The sequence below is a fragment of the Marmota flaviventris genome, chromosome 18, assembly GCF_047511675.1.
Source record: "Marmota flaviventris isolate mMarFla1 chromosome 18, mMarFla1.hap1, whole genome shotgun sequence".
NCBI lineage: Eukaryota > Metazoa > Chordata > Mammalia > Rodentia > Sciuridae > Marmota > Marmota flaviventris.
Window position 1 is genome coordinate 60,497,446 of NC_092515.1, and position 20,850 is coordinate 60,518,295.

Here is a 20,850-nt window from a genome sequence, read left to right on the forward strand (position 1 = left end):
CTCCTAGAGCCTGGGTCAGTTAGAAGAGGGACACGGACACATGATGGACTGGTCACAGCAGGGAGAGGCAGGATTGAGGGGAGATGGTGGGATTTAGAAAGGCTTCCCAGAGGGGGCAATCCTAGGGCAGCAGAGAGGGGGAGAGGGCACTGGGTAGCCCTGCACATGCAGAGTCCCTGGGCAGGAGGACAGGCTGAGCAGGGCCAGCACCAGCCTGTCACTGTTGGTGGGGTGTCTGAATTTAGGGCAAGTCTTTCAGAAAGCAACCTGACACGTTGGGTATAGTCCTGTGCAATTGTGAGCCCAGCTATTTGAAGGCTGAGGCAGGTTCCCGCCCTCCAGTCTCAGAATTTAAAAAGGGCTGGGGGTGTGGCTCGGTGGTGGAGGGCTTGTGGGGCCCTGGGTCAATCCTCAGCTCTGCAAAAAACAACTCAGACAAACAAACAAACAACCTGACAAATGCTGCAGAGGGATCCAGATGCATCTAATCTTTTTTTTTTTTTTTTTAATTCCAATTACAGGGAAAGCCTGGTGTTATTATGGATGAGACTGGGGCGGCCCTGGTGGCTCTACCTTTTCAAGGCAGCTGGGCCCAGCCGAGACAGCAGCGGATGTTTTAAATCTCTTTTTAATTAAGGAAAAAGCCTCCACTTGCGTCAGGGATGAGCTGCTGGAGAGAACTGGGGAGCAGCCAGAGAAAGGGGCTCGGAGGGGCACGGGGTGAGAGGAAGGCACCCACGCTGTGCTGTCCGGCCAGGCTGTCCTCCGGCCTCTGGCAGAGCCCCCTTCAGCCCAGGTCCAGCAGCCCATCCCCGTGCCACCTGCAGAGCGGCCCTTCCAGGAAGCTGCTCAGCTCCCAGCCACAGAGAATGGGGGGACAGCACGGAGGGCCCGGGCACAGAGGGCTCAGGACCAGCCCTGGAACCAGTCCTCCTCGGCAGTGATGCCTCCTCCCGGCCAGGAACAGGCCTTCCTCTGAGGACCACCCTGAGCGCTGAGTCAAAGAACGGCCAGGTGTGATGGTGCACACCTGTCCAGTGACTCGGGAGGCTGAGGCAGGAGGGCTGCAAGTTCAAAGTCAGCCTCAGCAACTTCACAAGGTCCTGTCTCAAAAAAATAAACAGGGCCGGGGGTGTGGCTCAGTAGGTCAGCACCCTAGGTACAGCCCCGGCACAACAAAAAAAAAAGAGCAAGGTCAAAGCTGAGGTGCGGCTCTGCTAAAGCACGGCATGAAGCCCTGCACCCAGGGACAAACAGCAAGAGACTCGGCGGTGTGATGGCTACCCGGTGATCCTGGAGACCCCAGAGGCTGGGGCAGGAGGATCCCAAATTTGAGGCCATCTAAGCATCTTAGTTAGACCATGTCTCAAAATAAAAATGGCTGGGGATATAGCTCAGCTCAGCAGTAGAAAGCCCTGGGCTCCATCTCCCCTGCTGTGGCGGAGGGGGGGGGAGGGGGGAGGAGGGGGAGGAGGGGAAGGAGGAAAAGACACAAAGTACCTGGCTGCCCAACAGGCTGCTGACCTGGCTACCTCACCCTGCTAGCCCCTGGGCAGAGCCTTGTTGTGGGGGGGGGGGGGCTCTCCTGTGACTGTAGTGCTCAGCAGAATCCCCAGTCTGGGTGCTGTTTTACCCCCACCTGTGACAACCAAAATGTCTCCCAGACACTGCCAAGTGTCCCCTGGGGGTAGGATTTCCAAATAAAGTCTAGGTGCCCATGGGTCATTTTTACTGTGCATGTGCCATGCAGTATTGGGATCTACTTGAACTGGACGGCCATTCCTTGTTTATCTCCACAGGGGAACTGGGAATCGTGGCTCGAGGTTTTCCCCTTGAGATCGGGTGGCATTTCATGGGGGTGGGGCTGGCACGGCTGAGAGTTACAGTTAGTTGTCGTCAGCTATGGTAGGGCCAGGCACCGCCCCTGGCCTGGAGCAGGCATCTGAGAGCTGGCCCCACTGCAGACCTGTAAGCGGCGCTGGGGCAGGGCCTGCACCAGAGGCCCCCACCTCAGGCCGCCCCCCAAGCCTGTGCGCTTCTTCCCCTCTCTGAGCTGACCGTCACGGCTGATCATCTGTCCACACTATCAGCCCCGAAGGACTCTACATTGCCTTGGCCCAGGCAGTCACCCTCACCCTGCGGGGCCTTCAGAAGGACACGCAATTCCAGGAGGGCGGGCTCTGGGCACCTGCCAGGGGCAGAGCGCGGGGCATCAGTGCCTGTCAGTGTGCAGCACTTGGAGAGGAAATCCGTGCTTCCTGCCGGACAGAAACACTCCTCGTCCCCCAGGATGCTGTGTTCACCTGTCAGATTGGCACAGATGAACAAAGCTACTACCGCTGTTGGCGCCGTGACCTTCACATGGTGGGCAAAGTGGGGGCCAAACCTGAAGACAGCAGGGGCAGGCCCCCACCACCTGGAACATTCTGCTGCTGGCTGCCTCCCGAGTGCATGGCGGCCCAGTACACTCACTGAAGTCCTGCTTGCGGAGGGCAAGCTGGGGGCTGGCACACAGGGCGCCCCCTCCAGTGTGGACTTCCAGCTACAGAAGGGGCGGCAGCTCTCAGCGGGGCCCTTTGCCTTGTGTGTTGTCCGGTGCAAGGACCAGGTAGGGTGCTCCCAGCCAGACCCAAGTCTATGCAGCCTGGTGGAGCCAGGCCTTGCTAGCCACCAGGCCCTGGGAGGGAAACGGCAACCCCACAGGCTGGGGGTCCAGTCCCATCAGCCCCCAACCCTGAAGCTGAGAACCGGTCAGTGTGGCCATTAATTCTGGGTCCCTGGAGGCACCAAGGCAGGAGACCTCACTGGAGGCCCAGCAGCGGCCTCCCTGGCCGCCTGGCTCTGGAGGCTCACCCTCCCCTTCACCCACCCTACAAACGCTTTCCGAGCACCTGGTTCAGGCCAGGCCCAGGAGACTGGGCCCCAGGGACGGCAGAGCAGCTGCCCTGATGGCAGGCAGGAGGTTTGGGGAGGAGATCCATGCCTTGCTGAGGTGGGCAGGTCACTTGTTCCACATCTTGTGTCCCTGCTGTGTGCTGGGGCTACAGGATGGACAGGCAGCAGGATTCCTAAGCTGGGGGAACAGGTGTGCAAGGAGGACCTGGAAGTGGGAAGTGCCCTCTGGGTAGTGACCACCAGCGCTGGGCAGGAGCCAGTCAGCAGATTACCAGGACAAGGAGGGAGCGTGGCTGTCACTGCTACAGGACTGGCCAGACCCCTCCTTCCCCAGGACAGCAGGTGCTCGAGGTTTAGCTTAAGCTCCGTGACCAGAGAGACAGGCTAAATCCTGCTGTGAGCCCGAGGGCTCCGCCTGGGCTGGGCCAGCTGAAGACCTGGCACTCCTGCCCTCCCTGGCCTCCCAGGAGCTCCCAGGGTGTGGCCCTCCCTGGGGCCTCTCCCTCCTGGACTCAGCCACAGTTAGTGCCCAGGGGGCCATCTGTTCACCTGTGGGCTTGGCCCTGGGACCTGGGTCATGGCAAAGCCTATAGGGACACAGTAAGTGTGTGTGGAACGAACAGGCCTCCACAGCTCCTGACCGCGGCTGTCCGCCCCTGAAACCAGGTGTTCATGCTATCATGGGGCTGACCTTGGGTGAGCTGGGGCCAGTCTTGAACCTGTGAAGGCCAATCAGAAGGATGGCCATCCCCACAACCAGCCACTGGCCAAGGGTCCCAGGCTGAGTGAAGAGGCTTTGAGTCCCATGGGAAAGGCAGTTAGGCGTGGGCCAGGACAGGCAGGTCCCAGCTCCCCCGGGCCTGACCCAGGCAGTACCCTGCCCTCTCGGGTCCCCAACTTCCCCATCTCCACAGGCTCCCCGCCCTCCCCGAGCCCTCGCTTGGCAAGAAAGACCTGCAAACCCCCAGCCTCAGCCAGACCTGATCCAGAGCAGCCCACAGAACCCTGCCGGCTGCCCCCACAGCGGTCAAGGTCCCGAGAGCAAGGACAGTCTGGGAAACCGTCACAGCCCAGGGGAGCCCGAGAGACCTGCCCCACTCCACGTGGGAGGGACCCTCACGAGGTCTGGGACAGGGAACCTGAACACAAGGTGGCTTCGGTGGACCCCTACACAGTGCATGACCCCAGGACGGGAAACGGGGCGGGACCCACAGCACCTCCCGACTCTCAAGTTCTCTAAGAGTTAAAACTGTTCCCAAAGCAAAGCCTGCTTTAAAAACGCCTTAACAAACCCCAATAACAAACCCCACCCAGGCGTCCTGAGGACTGGCCCGTCTGCCTAGCTCAGGGGACGCCCACGCTGCACTTCCAGGGCCACTGAGAACCACGCGGCTCAGGCGCTGCTCCCTTCGTGTGCCACCCTCTGTGCCCAGGAGAGCAGCAGGAAGACCGCGTGCCTCACCCCCCAGCTGCTAGCCAAGCCCCTCCCAACCCACCGTGTGGCCTTGAGCTGGCGGGTGCTGCCCTGCGCCTCAGTCTCCCTGAATGTGAAGTCACTGTTGCCATCCTGCTGCATAAGGACGAGCTGTGCCCGGCTCCCAGGGACACCGTGAGTGCCAGCCCTCAGAGGAGGGGCGCCAGGGAGGTGCTCTGGCCATGGCTGGGCCCTCGGGGGAAGGACCCCACAGAACAAAGGGGGAAACTAAGGGGTCTCAGCATAGCCGGAGCCCCCCTCAGATGTCACCCTCCATGTCCCCTTCTCAGACTGGCAGATGGAGGACTTGTTCCTGTCCCACACACCAGAGGGCTTGGAGGGGACGTGATTTGTAGTGGGTTGAACAGTGTCCTCCAAAATTCACACCAACCTAGGACCTCAGAATGTGGCCTTATATGGAAATGAGGTCCTTTTGCAGATGTAATTAGTTAAGAATCTTGTGATGAGCTCATCCCGGATTAGGGGGTCTAAATGCAATGACATGTCCTTACAAGAAAAGGAGAGGGAGGCTCGGACACAGACAGAGAAGGTGCCATGTGAAGACACAGGCAGGCCCTGAGCCAGGGACGCTGGAGCCACCAGGAGCTGGACGAGGCAGGAAGGAGCCTCCCCGGCAGCCCCAGAGAAGTGTGGCCCGTGCCACCTGGACCTCAGACGCCTGGCCTCTAGAGAGCGGTGGACAGCAGAGTCCTGCTGCTCCTGCACCCAGTCCTGGTCATTTATCACAGAGCCTGGGCACCTGTGTGTGCTGGAGACAGCGGACCCCAGGCAGTGCCTGCCCACGCCACTCAGACTGGCTCAGAGGGGAGGGGCCAGGCCTCTGTCTTCCTGCAGATGTGACCCTTGGGCCTGTGGAGGCCCAGGTAGGAGGTGGGTGGGGAAGCGCTGGGTAGCCGGGAGTGGAGGGGCAGACGGAAGCCCAGAGAGAAGTGCCCCACCCCTGGATACCACACACCTCAAGGGGACGTGGGCCAATCCCATTGTTCTCGTTCCTCCTAGGGGAGTGAGAACAGGTGGTGGAGGGCCTCCTGGAGAGGTACCCACAGCCAGGCTGACTCCAGACTCGTCCTGCCTCCCTGGGCCTCAGCTTCCCCACTGAAAGGTGAGGCTCTACAGGGAGCACAGGCACCTTCCAGCTCAGAAAGCAGCCAAGATTCTAGAAGATTCCCAAGGCAGGAGGAGGATGTGACAGCCCCTGTGAGCCTCAGAGCAGCCAACAGACCACCCAGCTGGACCCTGGACTCCACCACCCGGGTCCCTTAGTACAGCCACCCAGAGCCTCCCAGATAGACCTGAGATCCCTTAGACCTATCAAATGGAGCCCAGCCTGGCCATTTGGTCCCTCCGCGCTGGTGTCCGGGTTACACTGGATTAAATGGGACAGTGACCCAGGCAGGGGAGGCGGCTGGGTGGCACGGTGCTCGTGCAGCATGCTCAAGGCCCTGGGTTCGATCCCCAGCACCGAATAAATAAATAAAAATAACTTGGCCTACTTATTGTTTTGTTTGTCCCTGTCCCCGGGACTGCCGCAGTGCTGGAGTCTGCTCTCTGCTCGTGGGACAGCGCAGCTGCCTTGCTGAGCCCCGCGCAGCCGACCTGTTAGCTCAAAGCACTCTCAGAACCCAGCACACAGCAGGCGCTCAATACACAGTCAAGGGCCGGGTGAAGGGCGCTGAGAACAGTGAGACCCAGAGAGACAAGGTGGCTTTCCCCAGGGCGGCCACGCATGGCTGGTGGACTCCGGGAAAGGGAGACTGCAGTGGATCGGGCCGCCCCGGCAGGCCCTCTGTGGCTGCAGGGGCCACGTGCCCCCGAAGCTGGTCTTGCTCCAAGGCCCAATCCCGATAAAGGACAGAGCTGGGATTTGAACTAGGGAAGTGCCTTGGAGCTGGGCACGTTGTGAAAGGGTCAAGCGGGAGTGGCTGGGTGGTCCCGAGCCCTGGCCCCAGTCTCGGGGCTACAGCAGAGGGGCCAAGGGCCTGGTCCTAACTGGGTCCCTGTCCTGGACTGTGTGCTGGCCTGCTCTACCACTGAGCCACGTCCCCAGCTATAGCCATTTATTGTTGTCTGACCCAGTCATTCCGATTTTGGGGACTTGTCCCAGGGAAGTAATAATAATAATAAAACCAGAAAAAATCAAGATGCTGACGTGGTGTCACCTACACAACAGCCGGCCAGGACAACTCTGGGCGATCCGACGGTCGTTAACGAGGGCTGACCCAGTGCCATCTCAAGAAACACCACCCAGACCGCACAGGACGCACAGACCACCTGTGGCCGCCGGGGAGGAGGATGGAGGAGGACCGTCAGCTGCGGGGGCCTGTGGGGAGGACACAGGCAGGGCTCCGGGAGGAGGGGGGTCTGCCTTGGTTGGGCACAGGGCCAAGGCTCTGTGCTGGCACTGCCTACGCCTGGAGCCACCGCCATGCCCGTGTGGCCTCCAGAGGCCAAGGCAGGGTGGGCAGAGGCCTGCAGGACCAGAGCCAGCAATGAAAAATGGATGAGCCGCGCCCCGCTTGGGGGCCACTCCAGCACTCAGCTGAGCCAGCGCCGGCCGGAAGGCGGCCCTCTTAAAAGCTCTGGCCCAGAAGCCGTCAGCCTGCCGCCAGGCTCTCAGTCCTGGGGGGTGGGAGCGAGGGCTCAGGTATCGGCAGGGTCCCTGGCCCCCGGTCTGCTTCCCTGGTTGAGCCCTGCCCTTGTCTGAGAGGAACGTGGCTACTGGGTCAGCTCCAGGGGTGGTCCCTTGTCAGACGCCCTGACCTGACACCCAGAGGAGCTCACAAGTCCATCAGGAGGCCAAGCGGGGGACAGAACGGCCTCTCCATGCTGTGCCTCTGAAGCACCCCCAGGGCCCATGCCTTGCGGGAGGTGGTGGGGCTGGTGAGCACCTGGCTTCCCCCTCTCCCAGCCCTCCTGCCTTCCTGGAGATGAACAGGCTCCCCTCCCCTCCCCTGCCCCGGGCCGCTGCCAGGGAATTCTGAACCACATGGGCCCCAAGCAACGGGCCTGGTGACGACCCACCGAGGCTCTGAAGCTGCGGGCAGAATAAACCCTGGCTCCGCATAAGTCGTTCATCTCAGGAACTTTGTCACAGTGACGCAAGACGGACTGACAGGGTAGGCACAGGGGAAGGCCCTCAGGTGCACAAGGAAACAAGCTCAAGTGCAGAATCAAACACCGGGATCCACGGGTGTACGCCACCTCGTCCAGTTCATGGAGAGAGAAAGCAGGACAGCAGCAGCCGGGAGCGGGGGAGGGACCGGGAGTCGTGTTCAACTGTCCAGTCCCCGGCTGGGAACAGGACGTATTATTTCTGGAGGTGGGTGGGGCAGTTTATGCCACCGACCTGTAGGCAACCTGTGCGCGTGTGTCACAGTTGAGATGGTACATTTTACATTTCGTATATTCTACCACAGCTAAAGAACACAGCAGCAACACAGAGCTGTCCTGCGTGCCAACTCTGCCGGGCACTGGGGGGACCCAGTGGCCACCTTGCAGTCAAGTCTCCAAGACCAGCCCCCACTGCTCACAAATACTGGGCAACTCTCTCTCACCCTCCCTGGGCTCAGCCTGGGGACTCGGAGGGAACCGGGCCCTGGCCACGTGGGCTCCAGCATCCCAGCCCACTTTGCAAACAACACCCCAGTCCTCTCCAGAGGAACCTCTCTGTCCAAGTTGACCCGTCTGGGTGGCGCTGTCATTCAAGATGCCCCGCCCACTCGGGCTCTGGAGCGGGCCAATCAGATGCCCTCCTGGAGCGATTCCCGAGTCCGCGCCTGGCGCAGAACCTTTCCACCCCGCTTCATTTCGTCGCTCGTCGGGACTCCCTGAGCCTCCCTTTCTGGAACAGTGGCAGTCACAGCAGCTTGCCACCAAGACCCCGCGGGCTGCCTCGAGCTCCAGGCAGGGGCCACCGAGCCCGGTGCCTTTGATGAGAGCAGAAATAAAACCAGTCGGAGCAGCTGGCCCGGAACACACGGTGCAGCGAGTGCTGTGTTCTGGGCGCTCCCGGTGCGCAGGGCCTATTGTGGCCCCGATTTCACAGACCTGGAAGCCCAGGCGCTCGTTCCAGGGCTGCAGCAGCCAGGCGCAGGCTGGAGTGAGGCAGAGCGGTGGTCTGCTGTGGCCCAGCACCTGGAGGACGGGGGCAGGGAGGAGGCCCAGCAGCTAGCTGCTGCGTTCAGATGCGGCTATGGGGTCTCCGCCACCACCCTGTGCACCTGGGACTGAGCGTGTCCCCACCTGGAAGACACTCCAGGGACAGCCGGGGTGAGACCAGCACAGCTCTCTGGAGCTAGTCAGGCCCTGGGCCTGCTGCACCTGGCCAGGGGCCGGCCAGGGTGGCTCTGGGACCTTAGGCTGGGAGAAGAGGGATGAGGGCTGTGTCACCAGGGCAGGACACAGAAGAAGGACAGCGTGGGCTCCTGGGCAGAGGTCTCTTGGGTCGGCCACACTGGTCTGAGGTGCCAAGGGCCAGGCAGATGCTGGACAGTAAGGCCACCTCCACCAAGACTACAAACACCCCTCACTGATTCTGTGTCCTTCTAGAACTTTCCCCTCCTGCCTTTGCTCTCAGCCATGACTCCCGTCTGGGCCAGCTCAGGCTCTGGTGTGTTGGGCGACAACCCGAGTGTCCAGCCCCTTCGCCGGGGCCTTCCTCCCTCTCCCCTGCTTGCCTGGGAGTGCCCTCTGGGGCTGAGATGGAGGCCCAAGGGCCCAGGGACTTCCCCACTGCTAACCACCAGTGAAAGGAAGGAGGAGGGCGCAGAGTCAGAGCAAACATTTACAGAGCACCTGCTGTGTGCAGGGCTTGAGCAGGGATGGTTTCCTGCCTCTCCCCTGTCTGGACAGCAGCCCTGGGCCTCCCTGGACCTGCCTCCCACCCCCATCACCCTCGAGACCCCCTCACCCGAGGGCAGAGCCTCCTGCTTACCTTTGAGGCAGGACAGTCTAAGCCCCATGGCGGCTCCTCGGTGGCCTGTGGAGAGAGGAGAGCACTCAGACAGGGCCCGGGGGCCTGTTTTGTACTGGCCCTTCTGGGTGACAACAGGAAGCAGCGGGAGGGACACACCATGGGCCACAAGTCATGGCACCTGCTGACTACATTGGGCTGAATTTGCTCAAAAATGGAGTCTGCTGGTGGAGACTTTCAGGGGCCTCAAAGCTAGATATGCTGAAGGGCTGGTGGGCGGCAGCCGGCCGTGAAGGTCGAGGGGAGACCCAGGCTGGGGCTGATGGTGAGAACCAAGACCACCACACTTCTCCTTCCAGGGCCACAGAGCAATGGCCAGCCATACGGACGGGGACCCTTGGGCCAGGCTGTGGCACTGGCCGGAAGCCAGGAGGGGGCAGGGCTGTCCCTCTTTTCAGTTCAGATTCTTGGAGGCCTAATGGGTTAAACCATAAAGGGGCACTGTCCCCAGTCCCTGGGAAACGAGAATTGTCCTAGCCCTGTTCCTTGGAATTCTGAGTAATTGGTGAGCACAGTGGTGCACAACGGGGACCCCAGCTACTCAGGAGGCTGGGCAGGATCACAAGTTCAGGCCACATATCAGTGAGCCCCTGTCTCAAAATAAATAAAAAAGGGGTAGGGAGAGTGGGAGAGCACGTGCCTGCCATGCTCAAAGCCCTGGGTTCCTTCTCTATTACCAAGGTCAAAAAAAAGGAGTCTTAATAATTCATCCATAAAGATGCAGCCAGTGGCCTGGGGCCCTGCATGCTCCCGTCTCTCCACCTCAGGGACACTCTGCGAGGGACTCCTGCTGCCCCATTTTGCAGATATGGAAGTCAAAGCTCAGAGAGGTCGTGTCGGCTGCCCAAGGCCACCAGCTTAGTGGAATGTGGAGCTGGGAGCAAGGACTTCCCTGACTCTGGGGCTGGAGTCCCACCTGGCCGAGGCAGGGCTCGGTAGGCCCATCTGAGGGAGACCCAGAAGGGCCCAGGCAGCCCGGGCCCGATGGCAAGCGAGGGGGCTGGGACAGGGCCAGAGCAGAGGAGCCTGGAGAGGGTCTCCTGAGGAGGTCAGCTTCCTGCTTGAGGACAGTGATAGTGGACACCAGTGGGCCCCAATCCGACTGACACTTCCGGCCTCCTGCTCCTAAGGGGGGCCCAGTGGAAAAGCTGAAACGGACAGTGGACAGAGGGAGCAGATGAGGAAAGGAGGAGATTCTAGAGACCATAAAAGAACAGCCCCCACCCCCACCGACTCCCAGCTCGGAGGCCCCTTCTCTCTGCAGAAGTCTGTCCCTGTCACTTGGGCACTGAGCCTGCTGCTTGCTTGCCGTCTCTGTGTCCTGTTCTTGGCTGAACGGAGACCATGAACCCAGCAGCCCTAGATGGCAACACACTCAGAAAGGGGAGATGCTGCCACCCTGAGGGGTCCCCTCCTCTAGAGGCGGCCTGGCGCTGAGCACGTTCTTCATCCACGGAGAGCGGCCTGAGTGCCAGGCTCTGGGCCAGGTTGGCTGGTAGAGGCCCCATGACCCCTCGTTGTCCTCTGGTGGCACAGTGGCCTGGGGTGCTCCTGCTTCCTCCCTGACTCCCTGTTGCTGGGGTCAGCCCTGCACCCCTTTCCAACTTTCTCCCGGCCTCCCCACCCGCAAGGAACATCTAGTACAATTCCCACCCTAACCGCTGATCTTGGAGGACCCAGACCACCACAGGTGGGCACATGGCCACAGAGGGCACCACTCCGGAATCTGCCTGCTCACATTGGCAGATGGACAGGTAAACCAGCCCCACAGGGGCAGGTGGGGCAGGGCAGGATGCCATCCTGTGGGGATGGAGGAGAGTTTGGCTGGACCCAGGGCTGGCATCCCCAAATATAGGCAGGAGTGACCCAAGCAGGGCACAATGCTCTGGAAGCAGGAAGAGATTGCGAAGGTCCCGGGAGGACAAAGGTCTGTGGGAGGACCCAGAGATGGGAGGTCAGGGTGGGCTCAGGTGGGGGAGCCGGGGGTGAGCCTCCAGTTTCCGGAGGCCAGTTACAGCCTCCAGATGTTATTCTGAGGACATTGAGGAGCAAGTCTGCTAACCCAGGGCCCCAGCCCCTTGTCTGCAGGTGGTGGCACTGTGGAGCCAGAGTCAGTGTTTTAACGAGGCCCCAGGGACGAGGCGCTTGCTAAGGCCCAAGGAGTGTGAGTGGTGGGGAGCCCAGTGTGGCCAACGGCAGGTCCACAGGTGGCAAGCCCGAGATGTCCACTGGAAGATGGCCTGGGGGCCTGGGAGAAGGGGGAGAGGTGACAGGCAGGTACTGGTGGGGCAGGTGCAGGCCTGAGGCCTGTCACGTCAGGCGCTGGCCCTGCTGCGGTCCTGCCACGCCGGGTGGCACAGACCTGGCTCTGCGGCTTGGGCACATTCACACCCCACACTTCACCTGCCTCATCTGTGAAGTGGGGACTGCCTGGCCGCACGCCGTGGTCACTGCTGCAGCGCACGTGAGCAGTGAGTGTCAGGAGGTGAGGACGGGGTCCCTGCTGGACATACAGCAGGAGGATCTGGAGGGGGGAGGCAGAGGCTCCTGGCAGCCGGGCTTTGGTACGGCACTGTCCACGTGGACTCTGGAACAGCGGCCTGGACGCCCCGCAGTCCGGGTCCCCTGACCCAGGATCTGCACTGTCACCACAGTGAGGGGAGGAGAGCGCTATGGGCACTGATCACTGAGAGCTTTCCCAAACCCTGCCTGGGCTCACCCCCAGGGGGCCTGGGTGATGGGTCTGGGGTGTGGGCTGGCACCGGGTTTAAAAGCTCCCGGGGATTCCAACGTGCAGGAGGAGACATCAGGGAGGGGAGGGCCTCGCCTGCAGGAAGGCCCAGCTCTGGAGCCTTCGTGGTGACCACTTTGTGTCACCTGCGGTTAGGCCACCCTTCCAGCCACCCCACCAGCCTGGGGTTGCTCCTATCCCCACTTCACAGATGGGGAATGAGGTGAGGGAGGTGAGTTACTTGCACAGGGCCGTGGGGGCTGCAGCGTGGAGCGAGGGCTCAACCAGCGCTTCCGACTCTTCCCACCACCAGGCAGCGCGAGATCGTGGGTCCCAAGAAGCACAGAGCCCCAGGAGTGGCGTGGTGGGCGCACCCCGCCTGTCCCCGCTTCCCCTCCCTGAGCTGGGTCTCCTGTCCCTGAGGCTGCCCGCCCTGCCCCGGGCCCCGCAGTCCTGACACGTTCAGGCCCCGAGCTCTGGCCTAGGGAAGACTGTGCTGTGTGGCAGCAGCAGCACCTCCCAGAAGGACTGTCCCCAACTGACAGGCTGAGTCCCCGGGGCTGACCTGCAACTGGAACACTGCCTATAGGGAGACCCTCGGGGACGAGGCCAGGGAGGAAAGAAGAGGATGGGGACCAACAGTGGCTCTAGCCTGGTGGCACTGGAGACCCAGAAACTGGGCCAGGTCCAGCAGACACAGCATCAGGGGCTCGTGTCCAGGTGACAACTTAGGCTTCCTGCTGGAGGGTCCCGTGTGGCTCAGCCATCTGGGCCCAGGCTGCCGTGTACCACGGTGCCACCACCTCTGACCAGGACGCGCGAAGGCAGTGGGCAGGGGAGGGGCCGGGAAGGCGAGGAGAACATGCTGGGCTCAGTGTTCTCGTGTGCCACCTGGGCATCATGCCACCAGCCTCCAGGACAGGGCTGGATGATCTGTCACTGTGGCCTTCCTCATGTCATCATCCCTGCCACCACCCTTGCCATTGCTATCACTGGGATTGTTACCGTGTAGAGTCACCAGGCACCTTCAAGGTGCTGCACAGAAGACCATGAGACCCTGCAGCGCGGTCCCCACTGAGTCGTTCTGGGGACAGGCAGGCATGGAGGGAGTGTGGAGCTGCCTCACTCCTCGGTGACAGGGCCAGCCCCTGTGGGACTCAGGTGCATCCATATGAGAGTCCCCGGGTGACCTAAGGGCCTGGGAGCAGGAGCTGAGGCTCAGAGGTGAGCTGGGCCTCCAGATGTAATTCTGAGGACGCTAGGGAACGAGTCTGCTCACCCAGGGCACAGGGACCCTGCATGAGGGTCACCTTGCTCCCCACCACCTTCCTGGACGCAGCTGATGGGCGCCAAGCTCACTCTCTCGGAGGCCGTCCTGGGCTGAGTATCCTCTAAGAACAACTCCTGACCTGACAAGACTGAAGAGGAGTTCAGGTGCGCAGCCCTCACGGCCAGCGGAGGGAGCTGCAGCCCTGGACTACGGACTCCAAAGCCGGGGCCGTTCCCGCGCTGAGCTTTGGCGCCATGTCCTGCGAGCCCCCAGCTCTGTATTGTTTGAACTTACTACCCACGAAGACACATTGAAGTCAGAAGGAATGGGAGGGGCCCGAGCGTGGCCAATGGCCCAAGAGTGAGAGGAAGGGACACCTGTGATCCCAGCTACTGCAGGAGGATCCAAAGTTCAAGGCCAGCCTGGGAAACTTAGCAAGACCCTGTCCCAAAATAAGAGAAGACAAAAGGCTGGGGACGAAGCTCCCCATGGGCTCCAGCGCATGGTGGGGGCCCTGTCGCCCAGCACTGGGGTCTCTTCACACGTGTGCAGGGGGTGAGCCCGCCCTTGGTGTTTCCTTCTCTTTAAACCCTGGGAGGCTGGGGAGTGCACCACAGTTTCCCATCAAACAGGCTTTTCCTTGCACAGAGGGATAGTAATTTCCCCACACCAAATGGCCACAGGACTGTCCAGTGATAGTGGGTAATATACAAACCAACTTCCTCCTGCAGGGGTCCCCCTGACAGGGCGAGGGAGCACACCACACAGTGGCACTGCCAGGGAAGGGCGCTCTCCCAAGCTGTGGCCACCTTGTCCCAGCAGCCTTGGAGGAAGGAGCCACAGCTACCAGCCCACAGTGGTGGCCGTGCCAGCTTGCCTGCCAGGTTTTCAGCTCAGACAGAAAAGTAAAACAAGGAGTTTGCCAAGCCCTAAGATGTGGCGGTGAGGTCAAGGCACGGAGCCGTCTGCTGGTGGGGTGACCCTGCTGTTAGAATCCCGGCCTCGCTCAGTACTTTGGTGGGTCCTGCAGGTTCAGCTCCAGTGGCTGAGATAAGCTCTCCTGGAATGAATGGGACACACCCAGGGCTGGAGGGGGCTGGGGTGCCAGGGCAAATGGAGCATGCCCATTTGGGGCACATGCACCCTAAGAATCAGGCACTGTTGATCTGCACTTAAATTTGGCTGAGTGTCCCTGTTTCCCTTTGCTGAACGTGGCCACCCTAGCAGAGGTGGGTTCTGATGTCTAGGTGGCCCAAAGAAGAAACTGAATGCTCAGGAGGGAAAGTGACAGATGGCAGTCAGACTGGAGCTCCACCTGGCTTGGTCTCTGCAGAGCCACCTCCCAGATGAAATCAGAACAGGCCTACAGAGGTGGTGAGTCACCTAGCCCCACCTCCTTAACAAAGACCTTCTTCAAGGACCAGGGGGTGGGGGAAGAGTCAGGGCTGAGGAACGCGTTAAAGCCTAGGTGGGTGGACTTGGTAGGCAGAGAAGGTTCCATGCCAGCTGGGGAAGGCTGGCCGGGACCCCACCTGTGGACTCCTGTCCTTGCCACAGACACAGAGAAGGGTGCGGACCACACCTCTGCATCTCGGTTTTCTTTGGAAAAGGCACTTCCTCCTTGCAACGGGATTAGAATCTCTGCAATTCCAGGCCAAGGGCTGTGCTAGGGACAGATGCTGGCACCAGATGCCGCCTCCAGGTCCACAGAGGGCATACCCGATTCTCAGCAGGAGGACCTGCAGGAGGCCACGGGCCCCAGGGAGGCTGGCAGCTGCCTGGCCACAGCCTGTCTCCAACAGGAGGAGGGGGCAAGGTGCCCACTGAAACCCTACTGGGGCCTGGGTCTCGGCCTCCCACTGCCCACACCCCCTCTGGGCCACTGTGATGGCTCCACGCTTGGGCTGCGCACACCTTTCTGCATGTTGCAGGCCAATGAAAACATAGGTCAGCCAAGGAAGCACATGGACGCAAGAAAAAAGTGTCCTTTGTGCTTTCTGTCTGTGGACTGTGGAGCCACAGTGGACAGGGCACAGGGGAGGAGAGCACTTTTGGAAGTCCGGTTACTGCTGGTGGGGAAGGCAGCACGGCTAGGAGGAGCATGGGGCCACATGTTCTGCCTCTTGGTCTGGGGTTCACGTGTGTTGGGTGTGAATTACTGTGTGTTGTCCCCCACTGATCTGTGTGAAGTCAGGACACGGAGCCGTCTGCTGGTGGAGTGACCCTGCTGTTAGAATCCTGGCCTCGCTCAGTACTTTGGTGGGTCCTGCAGGTTCAGCTCCAGTGGCTGAGATAAACTCTCCTGGAATGAATGGGACACACCCAGGGCTGGAGTGGCTGGGGTGCTGGGGCAAATGGAGCATGCCCATTTTGGACACATGCACCCTAAGAATCATGCACTGTTGATCTGCACTGTGTGTGTGTGTGTGTGTGTGTGTGTGTGTGGTGCTGGGGAAGGAACCCAGGGCCTTGCACATTCTTAATCTTTCTAGGGTTGGGGCTATAGCTCTGAGGTAGAGCACTTGCCTAGCATGTGCAAGGCCCTGGGCCTGATGCCCATCTGTGAAAAAAAAAAATAAAAAGTTTAAAATAGTGCATGTGTGTGTGTGTACCTAAAGTCATTCCACTGGGGCTTACACTCACTGGTCCACAGGCCTGGCTGGGCCTCTACCATAGACAAGGGCCCTTCCCTGCAGGGCTCCAGGGGAGCAAGGCCTCATGGCGTGGGTCAGTCACTGTACCTGTGCAGGCCTCTGTTTCCCACCTTTAAAGCAGGGATAGGAACAGCATTTGGTCAGGGGTCTGGTGTGAGGGTGTGGGCAGAAACCAGGGTGGCACAGGAAAGTGCCAGGTAAGCACCAAACAGCCCTGATCCAGGCGTCAGCCGGAAGCTCCCTTTCACACTGAGGAGGGACCTGACCTCTGCTGGGGGAACCCTCCTCCTGCCTGAGCCCCCCACTGGCCCTCCAGCACCAAGGGCTTCCAGGCAGAGATTAGGCGGGAGCTCTGGCCTCCTTGGGCTGGTGAAGGGATTAGGTCTTTCCATAAATACTCAGCCTCCCTCCCAAGCAGAGGACCAGTACCCAGGGGTGGGGACGCACAACATGAGGTGGGCGGGGCCTGGACAGGTAAGGGTTGCTTTCTGTGGTTAGTATAGCCCAGGACAGGGCCTCCTGGAAGTGGGGAGACGGGTGTTGGAGACACCAGAGCCTGCTACTCAGGGTGCGTCTCTCTGAACCTCAGTTTCCTCATCCATCAAATGGCTGTCCTTCCACCAAGCCTTCACAATCTCAGAAGTGCCTGGGCGGGGCTGCCTTTCCAGCCCTCTTGGCGGTGCCTCCCGGCTGCTCAGCCTGCACGGACTGCTGCCTTGATTTCCATCACTGTCTGACAGCCAGAGTTCCCACCGGCCTTTAGACCCCGCCCACCACAGTCTCTGGGGAGCTGCGGGTACCCTTTTAATGAGCGCCTCCCCCAGTTCCGCCAGAGCTCAGCCAGCCAGGAGAGGTGCGCCTGCGTTCACACTGGTCGCCCTTTGCGGTTGCAAACCTGCTTTGATGCCCTGGGAGCGCAGGGGGCCCCTAAGTGAGGCGGTTCATAAATAATACATTTTGAAATACTCGATAGAGGGGAAATGGTTCCTCCCGAGGCCGCCGGCCCCCGCCCCGCGCCGGCTCTTTGCCATCTTTCAGGAAAGGCGGTCTGGTCCTTTCCCAAGGAACTCGTGACAGCGCGGGCTGTCAGGTGGAGAGAGGGGCCAGAGGCAGCCACGCGCAGGGACACACCCCCGCCGCTGGTATAAGTGGCAGCGCGGCCAGAGGGGGCCCAACTTTCCCGAAGCCAAGGTCTCCGCAGCAAAGTCTGCGGGAAGTAGGGGGCGTCCCCACCCTGCCCGGGCCGCGCCCCTCCCACCGCGCGCTCTTGCGGGGCGCGGACCCGGGTCCCAGCCAGGGGATGGGGTTGCCGGGGCAGCGTGGCGCGCGGCGCGGAGCACTCACCGCTTCCTGGAGGGCTCACGGCCGAGCCGCGCAGGGCCCGGCACGCTGGTGGCGGCCAGGTTCGGGGGGCGGCGGCCACAAGCCTGCAAGAGAGAGCGGCGGGGGTCATGGCCCGGCCCGCGCTCCCCGGCCGCCGCCTCCGTGCGCACGCCTCCCCGCCCCGCGGCACCTGGAGGGCGGCGCTGACTGCGGTCCGCCCCGCCCCGGCCCGCCGCTGCCCTGGGCGCCGTGATTGCAGCGGCCCGTGGGGCGGAGCGGCCGCCACCGCCTCCCTGGGGAGCCGCCAGGACCCGCCTGCCCGGCGGCCCGCTCCCCTGCCCGCTTCTCCCCGGGGAAAGTTTGGGCCACAGCCTGGCGGCTCCCCACCGTGCGCCCTTCCCCGACTCGCGCGAGCTCCCTGCCCGCAGCTCCGCAGCCTGGGTGGTGAGAAGGGGCGCCTGCCAGGGTTCCTCGCCCACGCCTTCGCCTGGACTGCGGAAAGGGGAGGGATGCAGAGGGGACACTACCGTCCATCATCCCCCAGCCCCTGAGGATAATCTGTGGCTCAGGACCCTTGTGATCATCCCGGGTTGGGGCCGACACTCTGTTCTCCACACAGGCCTCTTCACCCGCCTCTGGGAGTGAACCTGGGTCGAGTGGCTGCAGACGAGGGTGGGGTCATCTGCGGGCCCCCAGGCCTGCAGGCTTTCGATGATGACCCACTGGCACTAGCTGCCCAGGTCCCCCCACAGTGTATGCAGAGGCCCTTCATCCGAGGGTTTCTCAGCAGGCACCCCTTCCCTGGAGGCCTCTGTAGACACTGCCTAGCTCAAAAAGAGGGAGAAGAAGGACCCCTAACATGTTTCTCATGTCACTGTCACAGCCTGTTGTGCCATCCCCACCTACAAACCTAAGCTCTCCACATCCTGTGCTCTGTGTGCATATGGAGCTTAGAAGGGGAAACAGAGTCCCAGAGCAGGAAAATGACATTCCTTTGGAGAATGTGGGGAGGGATTGCAGGAAGTGGAGTCAGCATTTCCTAGCCCTGTGTTCTTGCTTTAAGTCACTCCAACAAATAGAAGGGGACAGGGTTAGACAGAATGCTCCTTCCCCACTGTCCCCACCCTCCCGGAAGGGATGGGAACTGCTGGTGCATGCCTGTAATCCAGCGACTTGGGAGGCTGAGGCAGGAGGATTGTGAGTTCAAAGCCCCCTCAGCAATTTACGGAGGCCCTAAGCAATTTAGCAAGACCCCGTCCCAAAATAAATAATAAGAAGGGCTACAGATGTGGCTCAGTGGTTAGGCAGCCCTGGCAATCCCCAGGACCAAAATAAATAAATAAATAAATAAATAAAGGAGGGATGGGGTCTGCAGTTGGCCTGTGCCATTGGCCCCCATGTGTCCCCAGGGGAGACCTGTGCAGAGGAGCTCAGAGACCTGGGGGTGGGGAGGTCCTGATGAGCTGAATGTGGGCATTTCAGGGCAAGCATTATGCCCCTGCTGTGAGCTAAGGGCTTCACTGGGCATGGGCTGCTTGTGCCGAGGCCTGGAAGCACAGCTTCTCGTGCGGTCATCTGTAGCCTCCCAGCCCTGCTGTCCCCAGGTCGGCGCCCTGTATAGGATTCATATTTGTCTCCCCCTGCACTGCTGGTTCTTGACTTTCTCCCCGGGGCTCCTGGTGCCAGAGTCCCCAAGAGTTCCTGGGCCCCTGGAAGTGCACCACCGCTCACAGGTCCTGGGTGGCCAAGGGTCCTGTGTCCAGTTCTTCCTCAGAAGAGCTATGGGCAGGGTTGCTCTGAACTGTGTCCTCTGGTGGTGGCAAGGGAGATATGAGGAAGCCCCCGGGGACCAGGCACAGTCCCTGCGCTGTTCTTGTTCCAGAAGGGCAGGAAAGGATGAGGAGGACATTTCTGCAGCAGAAAAGCCCTGAGCAGGCTGAATGCTCAGAGCGCAGAGCTTTGCCCTCGGGGGAGGGTGTCCAGCTCCTCAAAGGAGAGGAGGGGTCCTTTCATTCCCACCAGTAACGACCCCGAGGGCATATTGTTTTCCCAGGTGGCAAGTGGCCTGTCTGGCTCTGCCTGGCTCTAGTCCTGGGCTCTCCTAACAGCCCCCAGTCCTGCTGGAGAAGGGGATGCACTTCAGAGGAGCAGGAGTGTGTGTTGTCACCTGCATGGTGCTGAGCCCGGAAGGGAAAGATTGAGACTCATCTGCCCCCTCTGCTTCTGGAGGCTTAGGATTTGTGTCATAGCACAGGGCTCCAGGTGGGCCCTACCACTTTGGGTCCCATCCTTACCTGAGCACTGAGGGACACTGAGCTTCTCTGGCTCCTACCCACCAGGTACTGGTAGCTCCATCCCCCAAAGTTGTAACAATCAAGAACATCTCCAGACATTGCCAGGGTCCTTTGGTTAAGAACCCCCCAGTATTTTTCAGGGGTTCCCAGTCCTGGCTGTATGCCAGAATCCCCTGGGGAGCTTAAAACCAATAAATGAAAATGAATCAGATCGCTCAGGTCCTGGTCTTGCTCCAGGGGTGGACTTAATTGTTCCAGGCAGGTCCCAGGCCCAGGTTTGCAAAACCTTCCAGGTGAGCCAGGTATGGTAGTACACACCTGTAGTCTCAGCACTCAGAAGCCCGAGGCAGGAGGATCACAAGTTCCAGGTCGGCCTGGGCAACTTAGAAAGACCCTGTCTCAAATAGAAAGTGAAAGAGAAAGCGCTGGGGTGCTGCTGGGGGTGCAGCACTAGCCTTGCGTGGGCCCAGCTCTGGATTCCTTCCCCAGCACCTCGAAAGAAAAAAATAAAATCCCGGGTGATGCTGACAGTCTGCTGTGCCCGAGATCAGAGGGTCCAGCCTCAAGAGCCTACCTGGGCTTCGCTCCCGGCAGCATCCTGCGGCTGCGGCTGGGAATCATGTTGGAGTAAGTGTGGGTGTGTGTGTGTAGGCCACAGGAGCGCCCACCCTGGGGAACATGGCCTGCTCTTGAGGTGAGGTGGTGGTGCTGCTGCTTGTAGGGCCCATGAGCTCTGAGAGGAGGGTGGCCTCACTTGCCCACCCTTGGAACAGCCACAGGGAGGCTGAGAGCAGCCTGAGGGGAAGCCTGCGAGCCACGGCCCTGGAGCCCAGGCCAGTGCTGCCCCTGCACTAGATCAGAACCCCCTGGAGTCTAGGGCCAGGGTTCCTCAAGCATGGCCCTGTGGTGGGGCCTCTGAGCATGCCCTCTGTCCTCAGCCCTGAAGCTCCCCCCGCAACCAGAGCAGGGCTACAGAGGAAGCAGAAGAGGACCCATTGGGCAACAGCTGCCCTCCCTTCGGGGATTAGGGGCTCAGGCAGTGACCTCCTATGGTGACCCCTCAAATTCCAAACTCACTGAACAGGGACCCTGTACCAGGAAGACCCTGCCCTCGAGGACATCAGAGTCTGAGTACAGGAAGAGTTTTAGAGAGGGCAGTCCAGGAAAGGACTGAAGTCCTAGGTCAGGGCACAGCTCAGGGGCAGAAAGGAACCCT

At 61.0% G+C, this 20,850-nt stretch overlaps 1 protein-coding gene across 6 annotated transcripts in view; it reads right to left on the reverse strand.

Annotated features, from left to right (window-relative positions):
• Positions 1-20,850, reverse strand: part of C18H16orf74 (chromosome 18 C16orf74 homolog) — a 33,213-nt gene that overhangs the window by 9,584 nt on the left and 2,779 nt on the right. For 5 of the 6 annotated variants that reach the window (XM_027933025.3, XM_027933026.3, XM_027933027.3 and 2 more), the window contains exon 2: positions 9,324-9,368. In XM_027933025.3, coding sequence (XP_027788826.1) covers positions 9,324-9,368 — 45 coding nt within the window. Of the gene's footprint in view, positions 1-9,323; positions 9,369-17,361; positions 17,445-20,850 lie in introns of all 6 variants that reach the window. The other variant, XM_071604322.1, reaches the window with a different exon arrangement.